At 46.3% G+C, this 17380-nt stretch overlaps 1 protein-coding gene across 2 annotated transcripts in view; it reads left to right on the forward strand.

The window, feature by feature from the left end:
• The window catches only part of LOC142578574 (fat-like cadherin-related tumor suppressor homolog), a 512562-nt gene that overhangs the window by 70685 nt on the left and 424497 nt on the right, over positions 1-17380 (forward strand). For both annotated transcript variants that reach the window (XR_012827230.1, XM_075687953.1), the window contains exon 7: positions 9678-9882. Coding sequence is in view for 1 of the 2 variants with exons in the window: in XM_075687953.1 (XP_075544068.1) it covers positions 9678-9882 (205 nt within the window). In the remaining variant the exon portion in view is untranslated. The remainder of the gene's footprint in view (positions 1-9677; positions 9883-17380) is intronic.

Consider the following 17380-nt stretch of genomic DNA (forward strand, 5'->3'; position numbering starts at 1 on the left):
GTGCCGATATATAGTTTGGCGGTTTTAAGTACATTTCCCTATCAATTCCAGTTTTGTTATGATAGATTTCATACAGAAGCTTTAGCCGCAGCCTCTTTCGGCGAGACGACAGGGACTCCCAGTTGTGCTCTGTTTTCATTGCTGTGCAACTGTGCCTCCTCTCGTACCTACTCAAGACGAACCTGGCTGCTCTGTTTTGTATTTTTTCTAGTTTATTTATCAGACATATCTGTGACGGGTCCCATAAGGTACAAGCATATTCCAAAATAGGCCGTATACAAGTTAGGTACGCCGTGCTTCTAAGGTTGGAATTTGCGCATTTTAAATTTCTTTGAATGTAATTCAGAGCAACTGCCGCTTTGCCAACTACATAGTCCACGTGTGCACGCCAAGAGCAGTCGCCCGACAGCATTACGCCCAAATATTTAGTCTTGGATTTAGTACTTAATATATTATTCATTAGACTGTAGCTGGCATCGATTACTTTTTTCTTCTTAGTAAACCGCACATGGACGCACTTTCCGGTATTCAAATTCATTTTCCACTTTGAGCACCATTCGCAAATACGATCTAGGTCGGCCTGCAGTTTGGGAACATCGTCTTCATTATCGATTTTTCTATACACAATACAGTCATCTGCGAAGAGCCGCATGTTAGAGTCAATACCTAAGTTAATATCATTAATATATATAAGAAAAAGAAGAGGCCCCAGAACTGATCCTTGCGGGACGCCTGATGTGACCTCAAGATAATCTGAAGTAGTACCATTTAGTACCACACGTTGACGGCGACTTGACAAATAGTTCTTTATCCAGCTAAAAACACTAGAATCTATGCTTAGCATTCGAAGTTTATGAAGTAGTAAAGAATGGCAGACAGTATCAAATGCTTTGCGGAAGTCCAGAAATATGCAGTCTATTTGTCCACCCATATCAACCACCGACGCCAGGTCATCATAAAATTCAATCAGTTGTGTCGAACATGAAAACCCCTTGCGAAATCCGTGTTGTCTGTTCGTAAGCAATGTGTTGTCCGTTAGATGTTCCATGATAGCCTTATATATTATGTGTTCCATGATCTTGCACGAAATCGAGGTAAGTGAGATAGGCCTATAATTAGTAACTTCTTTTTTAGAGCCCACTTTGTGAATAGGGACTACATTTGCAATTTTCCAGTCCTGTGGCATCTGACCAGTAGTTAATGACTTGTGAAATATTAAGTAAAGGTAAAGCGAGATGGCGTGAGAACACTGTTTTAAAATTCTCGGAGAGATACCGTCAGGGCCAATAGCCTTACTTTCATCAAGGTTTTTTAGCAGAGATTCAATGCCGCTAACGCTGAGTTCGATTGGTGTCATAAGAGGAACGTTGCTTTTGGATGATTTTGGGCTGCATGCAGATTGAGAAAGAAAGACTGATTGGAAATATCTGTTTAGGCATGTCGCTTTTTCTGCATCGTCAGTAAGAATGCGTTCATTGTAAATAATTTCATTTACTCCAACAGGATCAGACCCACATCCCTTCAAATATTGCCAGAATGGTTTAGGATTTATTTTCATTTTGTCATTTAATCGTTTAAGATACTGTTCTTTTGCTTTTTTCGACAGGTCTTTGTACTCGCGTGTTAATTCTTGTAGCCTTTTAAAACACGCGTGTGTTTTTGTTCTTTTATATCTTTGAAACACATGCCTTCGTTTTTTAATTAACCTCAATACACGAAAGGTGATCCACGGTTTCTCACGCTTTTGGAGTCTAGTCGATTCAATACTTGGTACGAACTTCTCTGTAAGGTCAAACAGCTTTTCTTTAAATGTGCTCCATAAAAATTCTACTTCATGTTCCTCCGCAAAGCATTCAAAAACAGGAAGAAACTCAAGAAGTTTATCCGAAATTGATGAATAATCGCCCTTTTCAAAGAAGAAAATTTTTCTGCTGATGCACTTTTTTATGCGCTGTACTTTCGTTTTGATCTCTGCAACCACAACCCGATGATCACTGATACCTGGAATGACATCAACATTACCAACTAAATTTGGCGAATTACAAAGGAGAAGATCTAGGGTACTATTAATTCGTGTGGGTTCGAGGACATACTGAAAAAAGCCAAAGCTATCAACCAGGTTCCTCATTTCTAGATTAATACGATTTGCACTCATTAACTCGCATGTACCGTTTTCCCACTTTAGGTCGGGTAAGTTAAAATCACCCACAAGCAGTATTATTTGCCCAGATACCTCCGAAACGATATCGTACAGTAATTCTAAAACACTGAAATCCGTACTTGGTGATCGATAAAACGCTCCAGTGACAAAAGAAAGATTATTAGCCAATGTAACTGTGCACCAAACCGACTCGACCGAGTCATGACCGATGTTCAACATCGAAGACGAAAGGGACGAATGAACTAATATAAAAACACCACCGCCATGACCCGGCCTGTCATTGCGATACGCAGTATAGTTGCAGGGGAAGACCTCGCTATCAGTAATGGATGGGTTTAGCCAGGATTCAGTACCAAACACTATATCTGCCTTTAATGACTCAACCAATCCGGCAAACTCATCTATCTTGTTGACTATGCTACGGCAATTTACCACCGCAATAACTAAATCACGATAAATAGGGCAAATATCATTTGTACGTCACCGTTTTGACAGGGCAATAACTTCTTCCTTCTCATCGTCCCATGTAAACGCTCTGTCATTTATGATCAGTTTATCGTCCTTCAACTTAACCTGGTTTTCCTTATCCGCCTTCTTTACTTTGCCGTATTCCCAAAGTTTCTTTCGCACTGCTCGAGTTTCAAATGAAAAGTCCTGTTCTACACTGTAAGAGGAGCCCTTGAACTTGCTTGCATTCTTCAGAACGGCCATTTTTTTCTTTATCGGATGAAAAATTTACAATTATAGGTCTTTTCTTCCGTTCATAAAAACGACCAACCTGATGTGCCCTTTGAACCGACTGCAGCTCGATTCCCAAATTTGTAGCGCAGATACCCTTTACCAAGGCTTCAGATTGTTCCCATGTTTCGGACCGATCATTGTCATCTATCCCGTAAAACACGAGGTTCGATCTACGGCTTCTGTTTTCGAGGTCTACATTTTTCTTTTGCAGAATTCTTACTTGATGGCTTAGGTCCCTAATTACAATTGCTTGTTCTTGTACTAGCTTCATAACGTTTCCTATCTGGTCTTGGGTTTTGTCAAGCTTGCTGTCCATTTCAGCCATTTTGGCATCGTGACTAGTTATCCTGGCATCAATGTTTTCTAACTTATTCATAATAGTATCCTGTAGCGTCTTTAAGAAATCCATTTCGCCTTTATCAAAAGGCCCAGGGTTGAGCTCAATGTCGCCGGAAAGAAGCAAGAGCAAAACGAGCCATAAAACTCGGTTCACAACCAAACGAAAACGTCTATCACGTCCAGTGCACTGTACTCGCGCTGTAGATGCAACACATGCCCGCGTGGGAAGCGGGCATGCAACACATGTTGCACAAAAACAGGTGCGCGCGGGCATGCAACACATGCCCGCGCGCACCTGTTTTTTGCTCACAAAAAACAGGTGCGCATTCAATTGAAGGCTCATTAGAATTGAGTAAATACGGTATGATACAAACGATTTGTGACGAGATTGACGAAATGTGAGTTAAAAGCATCTGCTAACTGTTTGCCTGTAGTAACTGTGTCATCCTGTAACATTTTGAGACGTCACTGGCACAATTTATTTCCGTTTAAGACTATATTCAAGTGTGTCTGCATCTGAAACGTTGATACCAATAAATAGATTATTTAAATACATGTGCTTCGCATTGCGGATTAAACCTGTGACAGTGTTTCTAAATTTTTTACATTCAGCGAGGTCTGCTAATTTTCTCATTTGTACAAATTCTGCATACATGCGTGCTTTCTTACAGATCATCTTAGCAAACTACTTCGTAATCCATGGTTTGCGTGCCTTTCTTGAGTTCCTTATTTTCTTAAGTTTAAAGCATTCTCTATAAACATTAGTAAACATGGACATGAATGTATCATAAGCATTGTTTGTGGAATTGCAGTCAAACATCAGTTTACAATCAACCGAAGAAGGTTTTTCTTTAAACCTTGCAAGTGTACTTTTGCTTGTATCTTCTATGAATAAGTATCGAAGGTAGAAGCATGTTTTCCTAATGAGGAAGCCTGCCAAAACATATTGGAAGATGGTCACTGAACAATGTATTGATAACACCACTGTTAACATCTACGTATGATTGTTATAAGCATGTCATTTAGGCTCTCAGATTGTGCCACTATGCGTGTTGGCTCAATGATTACATCAGAAAAATTATTCGATGCGAGCAATAAGGAAAGTTAACTAGCTGGGCCGTCCTGAAGCAGGATATTTATGTTGAGGTCTCCCCCCAAAACAAGCTTAACTTAGTTGTCATTGGCATGGCCAATTAGTTTTTCTAGAAACAAAAGGAATCTAAGTTACCATTAGGCGGGCGAGACATAACAGTGCACAAAATTTCTACTGCGCGCTGTTAAAGCTTCGTAGTCCACATTTGAAGTGCTAAATTTTGTGTGAAGGCTTTCTTCTATGACGATCAACACACCTCCTCCACGTTTATTAGGTTTATTCAGGAAAAAACTTGAATAACCAGGTAGGCAGAGTACATCGTACTCGGATATGTACCAGGTTTCGGTTAGCATGATTACTTCAAATGTAAATGTAAAAGCTGAAAGTAATTCTGTTATATTGTCATGCTTTTTACTGGCAGTTTGTGCGTTGCAGTAAAAACTTAGGTATCGGCCACCCTTTGGGTAGGCAACAACTTTGTGCCTGATTATAGCATGTGTAAAGATAACCAGATATGTATCATTATCTGAATATGTACAAGAGGCCACTGATCGTGCATCAGATCACACGTGAACCATAGGCAAACGGGCCGATATATGACAGCTGTGAAATACGAGTGCTGTAATGCATGAAAAAAATAAAAGCAGTATATTCTTTTCACCGATAAGAAATGTAAGGGTACCATAAATATATTTCTCTGGTGACATCTGTGACTTGTTTTGCCACATAATTGAATACACAGGGTCTTGACAGCAAATGAGAACAATATAGCTCTGGAAAAGTAGAAGTATAATATTGGTTATCAAATAGTAACCAAACACTGGGTAATGACAGGGGTGAGTGATGGCTTAACTGTTTACAAAAGATTGCGTTTTCTGGAAGATGTAATTCACAGTGGTCATTGTGACACATGAAAACAATAAAGAAAAGTATCTTGTGCCGAGGATACAATTAGAGTAATATCATTGGTGCTGTTGATTCTAATAGCTGGAGCATGTTAATTCTGATGCGAAAAAATTTTTCAACTTCATACCGACACATACTTCCACTTTGCCCCAAGCTTTTGAACATTGCAAGCCGCAGGAAATACTTTAGTTCTGGACACAGGTGTTCATTTACGAACACACGCACATGCGTGTCGAGGCCAAGGTCCGAGCAGTTAAGCTTGTGATGGTGTGCCTTTTTAAGGAAGCTGTCCTACAGTTTCCTGCGGACAACCTGTACCGCTATGTTTTTGTTTTGTGGGTTATTAGCCATCGGCACTCAGTGAATAACCTCTATATCAGTTGGCACGACTGTTTGGTTTATTATTTCCCCAATTTGCATAACTATTTCAGTGAGGTTTTCCTGAGGTTTCTGTAGAACGCCTTTCATTCCTACATTCCTGTGCGTGAGTACTGTTTGATCTGAACAATCCTATTTTCGTGGGCCTTCACCCGTTGTGAGAGCTCATCGCATTTCGCTTGCAGTTGAACGTTCGAAGACCTGAGCTCTTTGATTTCCTCGTATTCTTTGCTCAAGAAATTAAGACTCTTAATTTCTCTCATTTTCTTGTGCAGTTCTCTATCGAAGTTCTCCTTGAAATCCTTGAGCTCAGCTCAAATTTCCTTCTTTATTTCTTCAATTTGAGCCATTATTTCCTTAGACAGAGCCATGTTACTATGATATCTCAGTCATGAGAAGCAATGTGGCAACAACAGTAGCAGCAGCAGAAATTCTCACACGAAATACTCGAATAAAGGAAACCGCACACACCTTCGTTTCTTTCCACTGCCACTGCTGCCAAATGACCACCATTTTGCACGTCGTCTTTTATAGCGTTGCTACGTCCAGTGGGCCAATGGCAGTCAGTGGTCCTGGTCTGCAGCGTGCCTTTCCGATGCTAGCTTCTGGCAAAGCATTGCGGTGTATCCCATGTGGCACAGGCGATACCTTTCTTGCGTAAAAGTTTCCAGCAGATCTGGAAGCGATAAAGCTGCAGTGCCTGCATGTAACATGCACACGGTCGGTTAATCGAAGTTTCTTTCCTCTGCCACTGCCGCCAAATGATTCGGGGTCATACCGAAACACCCATGATTTGTTCCCTGTTATTACGCCATCTATAAAGTCCCATTCGCTTTCTAAGTGCATTAGCGTTTCACAGGAAACATCAACTTTTCGTTATTTTTGTTCATCATTCAACACTTTTGGCCCTTATTCAAACAAACCTTCAGCTTGTTCAAATTTTCAGAAATAGTGTTGTGAACCATAGTTTTGAACATGTTGAGGTCTTCAGCGATTAATCTGATAATCAAACGATGGTCGGAGTCCAGGAGATTTTTTACTTTGACCGCATTTTTGTCCGAACCATTCATTGAAGGGTGTCCGGATCGCTCCATATCTTCAACAGTCTCCCATCCATTATTGAACTCACTGAACCACTGGAAAGCCTGGGCCCTTAGTAGGGCATCTTCTTTGTAAGCGTCCTCTCAAGGCAAGCATCTCAGAAGCGGTTTTGCCCAGGTGAAAGCAAAATCTAATCGTGTATTGCTTCTCCAGCGAACACTCCATTTTTGAAGTTTCCTGCCGTGACAAAAACTCGAAAACAGCTTTTGCGCCACTTCAGATCCTGACTATGCCAGAGCTCGGACACGACTACCCCCAATATGTTAGCCTAGCAACCTCACCTCAAGTTCCGCCTCCGGAGAGCGCACTACTGGCAATCCACCTTTTGCAATGCATTGTGGCACCATCGTGTTGTGGCCACGAGAAATGATTTGGCAGGCGCCGCTGCACGCCGTGACAGCCGCGCCACGCGACAGTCGTGACCAAACAAGCAGCGTGTGAGACGAGACCAAAACAAAGTGTACGTGCTGTCGTATTTTGTCATCGTCAGCTAGCCACCGAGCCCGCTAGTTAATGCTTTGTACCCGGAGGTTTCTTCAGCATGACGAACGGCCTGAAGAAGAGCTTCAGCAACACTTTTTAAGCTCCTCCTTGGCCTGAAACCATTGCCCCTGTGACGTAAAGTAAATAAGTCATGAAACAGTACGAGTATGCACAAAAATGCGCGACTCAAATAGGGCTTGAGGTGCAGTTTTTGGGGCCAATGTCACGTTTCACCACTGCATGTCTTGCTTTATGGTGTGCCATAGTGCTAGGCGTACATACATACATAGGCAGTGGGGAGGCCAACAGAATGCCTAGTCGCATATGTTATTTACCCACATAAAGTGTGTACATATATAAAAATGATAAAGAATGGTCAGAATAACCAAAATCGGTGATATTCCCTGTTTGTGGGGCGCCTGTCTTCCTCTTAAAACGCGCCGCGGTACGAACATAGCGGTCGACCGTGTCCTTTTTTTTAACTGGTGCGTGTACACAAACAGCATCGGTATTTTCATGCAGTGTGGGCAAAGAACACAGTAGAAATACGGTGAATGATGAAACTAACTTTTATTGGGCGAACCTGTGCCCACAAAAACAGGCTACACTTAAAGCACGACGATTGCGGCGAACACAGTCGGCGATAGTCGAAATCTGATCAGCGGGTCAAACGCGTCAGCTTTTATACATGAGCCATCGAACGTTCAAAAGTAATCGCTGTTGCTTGCGTGTCTTCAAGAAAGTTCTACACCATTCGCATCGCGCATACACGCAATCAGATTACGCAAGGTTCGGCGACAACAGACGGCGGATAGAACGATCGATAACATTCGAGAAACTTCCGATACATGCGAGTGCGCCCCATGTTGAGCTATAACATTTTTTTGACGGTGAAAAGCGGTCACCCGAAAAAAATAAGCAAGTACACGCGCCAGTATGAAGTCCTGATGTCTGAGCGACAGCGAAGGCACCCCTAGCTGAAATGTGTCAGTTACACAGTAAGACGCGCCACACGACTACAGAAATGCCACACAGGAAAATGAGCCTTAGTACATACCGTACTACATCTCGATTCGTTAAGTGAACATAAAAGCCTTCTGCAAGTAAATATTACTTTAGTTGGTGCCGACAAGAATGCCAAAATGACAACTAGCAACGATTGCTAACTAGCACTATAAGCTACTTCCACAGTGCACGCTGTTTCCCACGTCAGCCTGGCAGTGCAGGTGAGCTTGGCTCTGACAGATAACTATGCCGACATCATGAGCATTTGCTGAGCGTTTATAAAGCTGCAAGTGTGCACGGTGTGAAGTTGTGAAATGACGGTGTTATAGCGATGTACGCACAGAAACCATAAAAAAAAAAACACTTAGAGTTTCATTCAACCAGGTCGCACGAGCTCAGATCGTTTGTTTCGCTAGCTCAAACATACATTTGCGTCTTCATCGAGATTATTCGTATGCCAACACATACCTGTCACAAAGTGCAGCCCTAATACAGGCTTCACGGTGCTGTCGATCGCGTTTTACCGACGGAAATCGGAAAATCCGCATTGCCCTGCTGGGATGGTAACAAGAGGTGCAGCCGTAAACGAGACACAACATTGACATCACGCCAAATTTTGATGGCAATAATGTTCGAAAAGTGTTCCGTGCGTGCAGCATCGAGAATGGCAAGGCTGACAAATGAGTGAAAGAATTTTATTGGAGTTCCGGCTTGGACGCGAACGCATCGCTCACCCAGCTAGTCCCACATCGGCACTGGCAGGTCTAGCCCACCGGCCCGGTCATGGGCACGCTGGACAGTCAGGATTTGCTTGTCTAGAACGGGGCCACGCAAACGCGAGTCCCACTCCTTGCTGAACTTGGGGTATCTCAACCCGCACTCGCGGAGCATCTGTGTTAGAGTGGAGGTCTGCCCGCTGGACAGGCAGGCGTCGTCGTGATATACGTCAGAGTAAACCGTGTAGAACAGCAAGACACGGATACGTGCCGGTCTGTAAGTCCAAGAGAAGCGGCTGGCACCCTATTCCACTGACAAGCGCAGTGCCTGCCACAGCCGTATTCCACTCGGAGGAGAGAGTTGAGTCTGGCCGTGTGCCTGCCAAATTGCTTCGGTCCTCAGCTGCTAAGGCGCTGCGCATGTGCAGTTCAGTGTCGCAAAAGGTGGATTGCAGCACCATGCGGCAGGCAGTCTCATTACTTTACAGACAAAGTCTGTAGACAATCATTTAATACATCCGCGTTTGAATATTGATGGGTTTGGCTGCATAACAATTTTTCATCTGTTCATTGCCTTGCTGTTGCTGATTTTGCTGCAACACAGGGGGGTACTATATATATATATATATATATACATATATATATATATATATATATATATATATATATATATATATATATATATATATATATATATATATATATGAGTGTATACTTTCTACAATGTCTCTAACATAGCTGTTGTGTTCTGAAGGTGCAAGCATCTGACTCTGGGAGCTGGCCTGCAGCTGCACGTGTGCAGCTTCATGTCGTGTCACGTCCAACGACAGTGGGGAGTGCGCCAGTTGTTCATGAGGTAGAAGTTTCACCCACACTTGAGACCGACCCTGTGGACCACCTTGTGGCCATTGTACGTGCCTCGGACCCAGACGGAGATGCCCTCTGGTATAGCTTGGCAGGTGGGTCACACTTGCCACAACATCCCTGTCACAGTGAACGATAGATTCTGCCTGTTTGCGAAGTGGGACCACTGCATCTCTGTTCGTGCTTTTTTCCTCCACCAGCAGGGGCACTACGGTGTTGAGGTCATTTTCTGTTGTCTGCTAGCAGTGTGAGGTGTTGTGCTCATTAATTTCACTTCTGTGGCATTACTAGCGCTTACAATTTCTCTATTAGTGTTGCCCATGCTGGGAGAAAAATTTAATGTGCAGCTAGATACCACCTACCAAACCAAACCCCCTTTTGAACCTTTATTTGCAGCGTGGTCATCCAGTATCTTACATCATAGTTGGTGTTTTTCAGCAAGTTTTCTGCCTCTGCGTGTCTAGATGGTTGTGCTGTGTGTCAATTACAGATTGCTGCGCTGTCGCCTTGATTGTATATCGGCACGCAGACACTGATAGCAAGTACTGTGGGATTGAAGCTGTAGGCGCATTTATGTTCGCATCTATAAGAATCCTCAGATTTTCTAATGTGTGAGTATTGCTCTGCAGATTTGAACAAGCACTTTTGTGTTTGCCTCTTTACTCATTATTCTGCTCACAAGCAGTTCTAGCATTATCCTAGATTACTCATAAATCATGCGAACATAATCTGTGGCATCGGGAAATGTCAGTAATGATGTACTTGTGGTCTATTTTTCAGCCCAGTGCTAAATGATTGCATTTGCTGAATAGGGTGCATACTTCTTGGTGTAAATAGATAAGAATATAGTAAATTGTTAATGTTGCACATTCCTGCACTCGGCAAACCGCAGTCCATGGTCTTGTGTACATAAATTGAAGAATGGAGCCACTGCTCTTTTATTCCTCCAGTGCATTTTGCCACATCCATACAATGAACATAGTTTATCGGAAAACGATCCTAGACATCTTCTTTTCAGAGAGTTCCTAAGCAATCCAATGTGGCATGTATGAGGCCCATAACAGTAGGCCTGTTTAAATTACCATTGCCATAGTGAGTTAGGCAAAACTGTATCACTATATATTTTTGTTGTTTTGATAGTTAGTTCACACCGAAGCCATCATGGCTCCATTTTCAAGCCCTCAGCTCTAGAAATGCCTGGTGGAAAATAAACTTGAGCCACTTGACTTTAACACGAGTATCTTTGGCAGAAGCTGGGGTCTACTGACCATCATGCTAGAAGGTGATGGACATCATTACAATAGGAAATCTAACTTCGAAAAGCCATCAAAGAGCTTGAAGCATGCGACCAGCTCTGCAGCTGCTTAGCTGCAATTTCCAAGAAGAAAATTTTTAAATTTTCCACTGTGTGTTGTGGGGTTCTCACCCATGCTTTTGGGACAAAGGAATAACAACACAATAGTGCAAACAATCACAAGGGCATTTATTGCACCTTTCATAGATCAATGCCTGCTAGCCGAGTTACTATCCACAAAACATGGCGATGGGTGCATGACAAATCGTGGAAGTCTGACTCACCACGACCGGATAACGCGCGAATATGTTTGCCCATGCTGGACACCAAAGCCTGGTCGTTCGTGTGTACGGTCACGGAAACAGTGGCACGTTCGAACGATCGAGTTTGTCTATTTCGGGGTAGGCCTCGCGAGACGGTTTCGCAGTAGTACGGATCGGAGCACGCGCGGAACGTCCGCGCCGATTGCCGACCCCAAGCCAAAGAGAAAGAGCCTTCTCTTTTTTGTGCCCAAGTGACCCTGCCGTTAAGTAGCGTTAGCAGAGCAACACTCGCACCATCTCTCGTACTACCCTGCAAGCATACCGACTGCCGCAGTAAAGCCATGCGGCGAAGCCAGATTACAGGAGACGGGAGCTATGCGGGAAAGCAACATATCAGGGGATGCGTGAGAGTCTCGCATCCCCACATCCCCCCAACCTTCAATCACTACATATTCCGGCGAAACATGTCATACAGTCTAACATCAACGCGTGCTTCGCTAACAAGGTAGTACATGCAACAGTGGCTGCGCCGAGGAAATGTCCACATGCTGTCCATAACGTGCTAGCCGACATTGTCCTAGGGTACACCGCTTGCGTCCGCTCGTCACAGCAGCAGCTCTGCATACTCGTGGCACGATTCCAGGCCAGGACTCCGGAAACGGTGATGCAGTAGTCAGAACAAGCAAGCGTTGCTTGCGCCGACGCACCCTGCTGGCGAGAGCCGCAGTAGCTGTTGGTGACCACTGGCTCTTTTCTCTGCCGCCGAGGGTTGCAAGCCGGATACAGGCGGCCGTCGAAGTCGCTGTGCCGAACTGGCCACAGCATCACCATTGCCTCGAGTGGTTCGATCGTAGTTCGGGGCAGCAGCACAGATGATGTGCAGGTGACAGCAAGCTAAGGGTGACTCCACTCATGCTGCGTACACTCAACACACTCGGCAAACACTAAATTAGTGCAAGGGAGAGGAATTCTGCATGCGCATCGCCCATGTGGTACGATATTCAACTCGGCTAGCAAAAGATCGGGTGGCTACTCAGATGCTAAGTTCACGTGAACAAAGCTCGCTTCATTGAGTCAAACCACTAATTTCGATTCGTGCGGGGATAACTGGAATGAGGGAAGCAAAGTGCCACACCTCGTCACCACGGTCCACCATGTTGTGTCCCTCTACATGCGACAGGCAGCTTCGTAAAGCCTTAGGCCTAAAGCGTTGTTACCCTGACAACAACCGGCATCCAAAAAACAACACCCAAAATGGGCGCAAAACAGGCAGCCGGGAGAAGTCAGCTCTGTTAGGTGGTCCTACCCCGCTCGGTGCACACAGCATCCGAGTTGAAAGTGCCCACTGTCCCAGACGTAATGCCCGGTGGCAGGCCGCAATACCAGGTCAGTCCATAGCGGCACCCGTAGCCCATGGCCACCCGGCTCCCAGAGCCGCGACTTCATCAGAGTCAAAGAGATAGCAGAAGCTATTTACATAAGAAATTCGGACCACTCGCGAGGCTTCCGTACTCACGCGCTTCAGGCTTGCCAATGCTCTGCCGGCGCTAAGCCTCGCTTTCCCAGGATGTAGACCACATGGCTCTCGTACTGACGAATTTCATTTTAAAAAAGCGCTTACGAAAAAGCTTAGCATGTTGAAAAGTTGAAACACACTACAGCCCCCATCGCCTCGCTCAAAAAAGCGCACCGCTGACGCTAGCGATCAAAATCCACGCTATCCCTACGCTTCGGTAAAAACAAGGGTCTAGAACGAAGCAAAACTGTTAAAACTGTTGTCTGGTGCCCCAAGAGGCCCCACGTTGGGCGCCAGATGTGGGGCTCTCACCCGTGCTCTTGGGTCAAAAGAACGACAACACAGTAGGGCAAACAACCACAAGGGCATTTATTGCATCTTTCATAGATCAGTGCCTGCTAGCCAAGTTGTTATCCACAAAACATGCCGATGGGTGCACGACAAATCGCGGAAGTCCGACTCACCGTGACCGGATAAGGAGCGAATATGTTCGCCCCATGCTGGACACCAACGCCTGGTCATTAGCGCATACAGTCACGCGAACGGTGGTGCGTTCGAATGATCGTGTTCGTCCATTCACGAGATGGTTTCGCAGCAGCATGGATCGGCGCACATGCAGCACGTTCGCGCCGCTTGTCGACCTCGAGCCAAAGAGGAAAAGCCTTCTCCTTTTTGTGCCCAAGTAACCCCATCGGTAGGTGGCACTAGCAGAGCAACACTCACGCCATCTTTCGTTGTTTAAGCTGGATTACAGGAGACGGTAGCTACGCGAGAAAACAACATATCAGGGGACGCGCGAGAGTTGCACATCCCCACAGCATATGAAAATAAGGTTTGCTTCACCTTCCTTGAAATTTGGCACATATGACAGGACAGGTGCTGAATCAGCACCCCTCCTGTCATATGTGTTCCTTTTGTTTTCATGTGTAGCGCGTTTTTATAAACACTTTCAAAATGAACCAACTCACCCAAACCAAAGTATTATTGTTCAATTTTGACCTTTGGCATTCTTGAATTCATTGAGTTGTCCTTGAATTTTGAGCTGAATGCTCTGTGCCTTGGTTGTTTGAATGAAATTTTTTCGTTTTGTTGACTCTCATCCATTTTTACACATTCTCATGGTGATTGCAACATAAAGTTCTGTGTTTTTTCTCTGGGAAATGATGCCTCCAGACCTGTTGCGCCACTAGAGAGGCAAGTGGGAACTCGGAACAAGGAATAGATGCACTCTCAGGCACCATTGAGACACCCTGTTTATTCTTTCACTTGGACCCATGATCCACACTGGTGCCTGGTTGATATTATTATTTCCACCTGGTGTTTTGAGCCAGCAAACGGTCAGCATTGCATGCCCAGCAAAAACGGCAAAGAAGATGACGAAGGCAAAAAGATCCCGCGCCAGCTGGAGAACTGTCTCTTCGTGTCTGGCATTTTTTTAGTGTCTGGCTACTCTAACAGTCGCTTGCTTTTGCCTTAGCGCGTGGCAAATTGGTGGAGGTGCTGGGTAATCTAATCTGCACCAAACCCCTCCTAGCAGCAGGAGCTCCAGCCCCATACCGGTGGTTATGCCTGTACACTGCACCAGCAGAAGGATCCGTGGACAAGCCCCTGAGTTTGGACTTCTCCCAGAAAAAAATGGCAGCTCTGATCACCCCAACCGGTATGGAAAGCACAACGCCGATTCATTGTACACTACTCAATCTGCTAACGCTGAATCCCTTCTAAGGAGCCATACATGAAGATGTTGAAGATTGGCTGGTGCACTATAAACGTGCTGCCATGTTCAACAAGTGGGATGACGCAGTCAAACTGAAAAACGTATATTTCAGCCTTAACGATAGCGCACGTGTTTGGTATGAGAACTGTGCAGATGCCTTAACTTCATAGGCAGAATTCGAAAACCGGCTTCTTGAGACGTATGCTATCCTGATTGTCGAGAGCGAGCTGAGCGTGATCTCCAGTCCCGTATACAAATGCTGAACAAATGTGTCGCAATGTATGTCAAGGACATGATGCGTCTCTTTCGACGAGCCGACCCCAGCATATTGGAAGAAAAGAAGGTGCAGTACCTGATGTGCATCGGAGTGAAAGAGCAGCTGTTCGATGGTCTTTTGCGCAGTCCTCCCAAGACTGTCAGAATTTCTTTCGGAGGCCGTCGCCATGGAACAGACTTTTCGGCAGTGGGCACCATCATACGAACGCCAAGTGAACGCTGCCTCACCTACAGACTTCTTCGGAGCTCTCGGGGGCCACGTTGATTTCTTTCAAAATGTCATTCTTTCCGTAATCCGCGAAGAACTCCAGAAACTGTCAGTACCCTCACAGCTGATGCTCAGTTCTTTGTCCAGCGTTCGCCGTAAGTAAACGAGCGTGGTGCAGGGTCGGTCGCTCAGCCCGCGCCAGGAAAACTAACCACAGTGCCCTTCGGGGTGAGGCTGCTCAGTCTGGACGTGCTCAAAGACCCCTACTGACATGTACGAGGACCGCTGATACATAGACGACAGTACCTGCTGATTACGGAAGAAGAATTTCCTTGGACATTCCTGTACTGCTCGACGGTTGTGAATTGACTGCTTTAGTGGACACTGGAGCAGATTATTCTATTATCAGTGAAATACTGGCCACCCTTCTGAAGAAAGTGACAGCACCTTGGAATCAAACGCCAGTTCATACAGCTGACGGGCACATTGTCACACTGCTCGGCATTTGCGCGGCATGAATACAGATTCGTGGCTCTACGTTTGTGGCCAGCTTGAGTATTCTCCCTCAGTGTTCTCGAGACCTAATCATCGGCATGGACTTTCTGAGTTAGCACGGAGCTATCATCGAAATTCTACAATGCCTCATCACTTTCTCGACAAAGAACGCCGCAGCGACGACCAACGCCATCCACCCTCGAGCATCTCTTCGTGTCATCGACGCTGGCACGTTACCACCACGTGCAAGTGTCGTGGTTCGAACGGTATGTGACAGACTCTTACACAGTGAAGCGGTTGCAGAAAGCAATCGCTCTATCCTGCTTTCTCAAGGTGTTTGCGTAGCAAGAAGCCTTATTGATCTCCATGATGGCCACTGGGAGGTACTTGTCACAAACTTGTGGGGGTTCCACTCTGTGTGCGGCTAGGGCTGAAGGCGAGCTCCGGATCTAGCCCCACGCAGTTGCTTTGTGTTACTCCTCAACCTGTAGCGCGGGAATCGCGGCTACGTCGGGTTCGAACGAATAAGGCAACCAGTGGCGTCAACTGTAAGAATGTTTATTGCTACCGGCAATAAAGAACACTGGCAGAGGGACGTCCTCTTTGTAACAGTAATAAATAGGCTGGCCTCGTTGCCCGGGATAGTCCGGCAAACAAGGTCACTCACGGGTTGCGGCAGGTACTCCAGTTCGGCAGGTTAGGGGTCCGGCACCAGAGAGAGGGGGCCGGCACCTCCGGTCGCGCTGTTTTGTACCTTTTTACCTGGGCGAGGGGAATGTCCTCCTCACCCGTCTGCTATCTGCCCGCGAGTCGGGGAGGAAAGGTGCGCACGCGTCGCGAGAGCGAGGGAGAATCGGGAGAGGGCGTAGTGCGCCTCTCCCATGTCTATGCCGACTCTTGACGTGACAAGGCGAGTGATATGGGCGCCTGTGCTCCCCACATCCTCGTCCCCTTAAGAAGCCCCCCGTACGTTGATGCTGGCACCTAGGTACGCCCGAGGGGTTCGGGCGCCCGTTTGCTAAAGTTCCCACCAAGGTTCGCGATCAAGGCAACGTTGCACACGCCGGCCTTGAGCGTCGGGCTTGCGTTGCTTTAGCCCTCAGCTGGTAGATACTTAATGCCGACTCGAAGGTGCCCAGTCAGCGGCACTGCTCGGGCTTGCGAGGCGGATTGTAGTCCTGGTTCGAAGGCGGCTCTCCATGCTGCACCCCTGGTGTCCGCTGCACAAGCCGGGAGGTCGCTTGCTGGGCGCCGGGTAGTGGTTCGAGCGGCTGCAAGGCCAGCGTAGCGCCGTCAGCGCCGCCGATGCATCAGTTGTACCCGCGAGTACTGCAGGCAGTTCGCACGGCCGTGGCTTGTTTCCTGCTTGAGAAAATTGGATTAGTCCACTGCACGGAACGAAATTGTAATAAGCAGCATGACTGGCCGGATGTGGGAACACTGTCAACGCCCGTTACAAAGGAAAAGGCCGTCCGCACCATCAACGATTCCCAGCACAGGATAATCACTGCACTGGCCCTCGCAAGACCTTGGTCAATGCACACACCGCATGCAAACAAGTTGAATTATTCACGCCACATTTCCGTCGTGGTCTGGGTGGTTGCTTGAAGACTGTAATGACGGCTCGTCGTCAATACTCGGCGCTCTGCTGTCGCTTGTGGGGATGCACGACTCTCACGTGTCCCCTGATATGTTGTTTTTCTGCACGGCGCGTCTCCTGTAATCTGGCTTTGCCGCATGGCCGGGCACCCGCGGCGGTCGGAGTGGTTGAGGCGCAGTACGAGAGAGGGCGCGAGTGTTGCGCTGCTAACGCCGCCTACAGGC

This window comes from Dermacentor variabilis, chromosome 4 (genome assembly GCF_050947875.1).
Source record: "Dermacentor variabilis isolate Ectoservices chromosome 4, ASM5094787v1, whole genome shotgun sequence".
Classification (NCBI taxonomy): Eukaryota; Metazoa; Arthropoda; class Arachnida; order Ixodida; family Ixodidae; genus Dermacentor; species Dermacentor variabilis.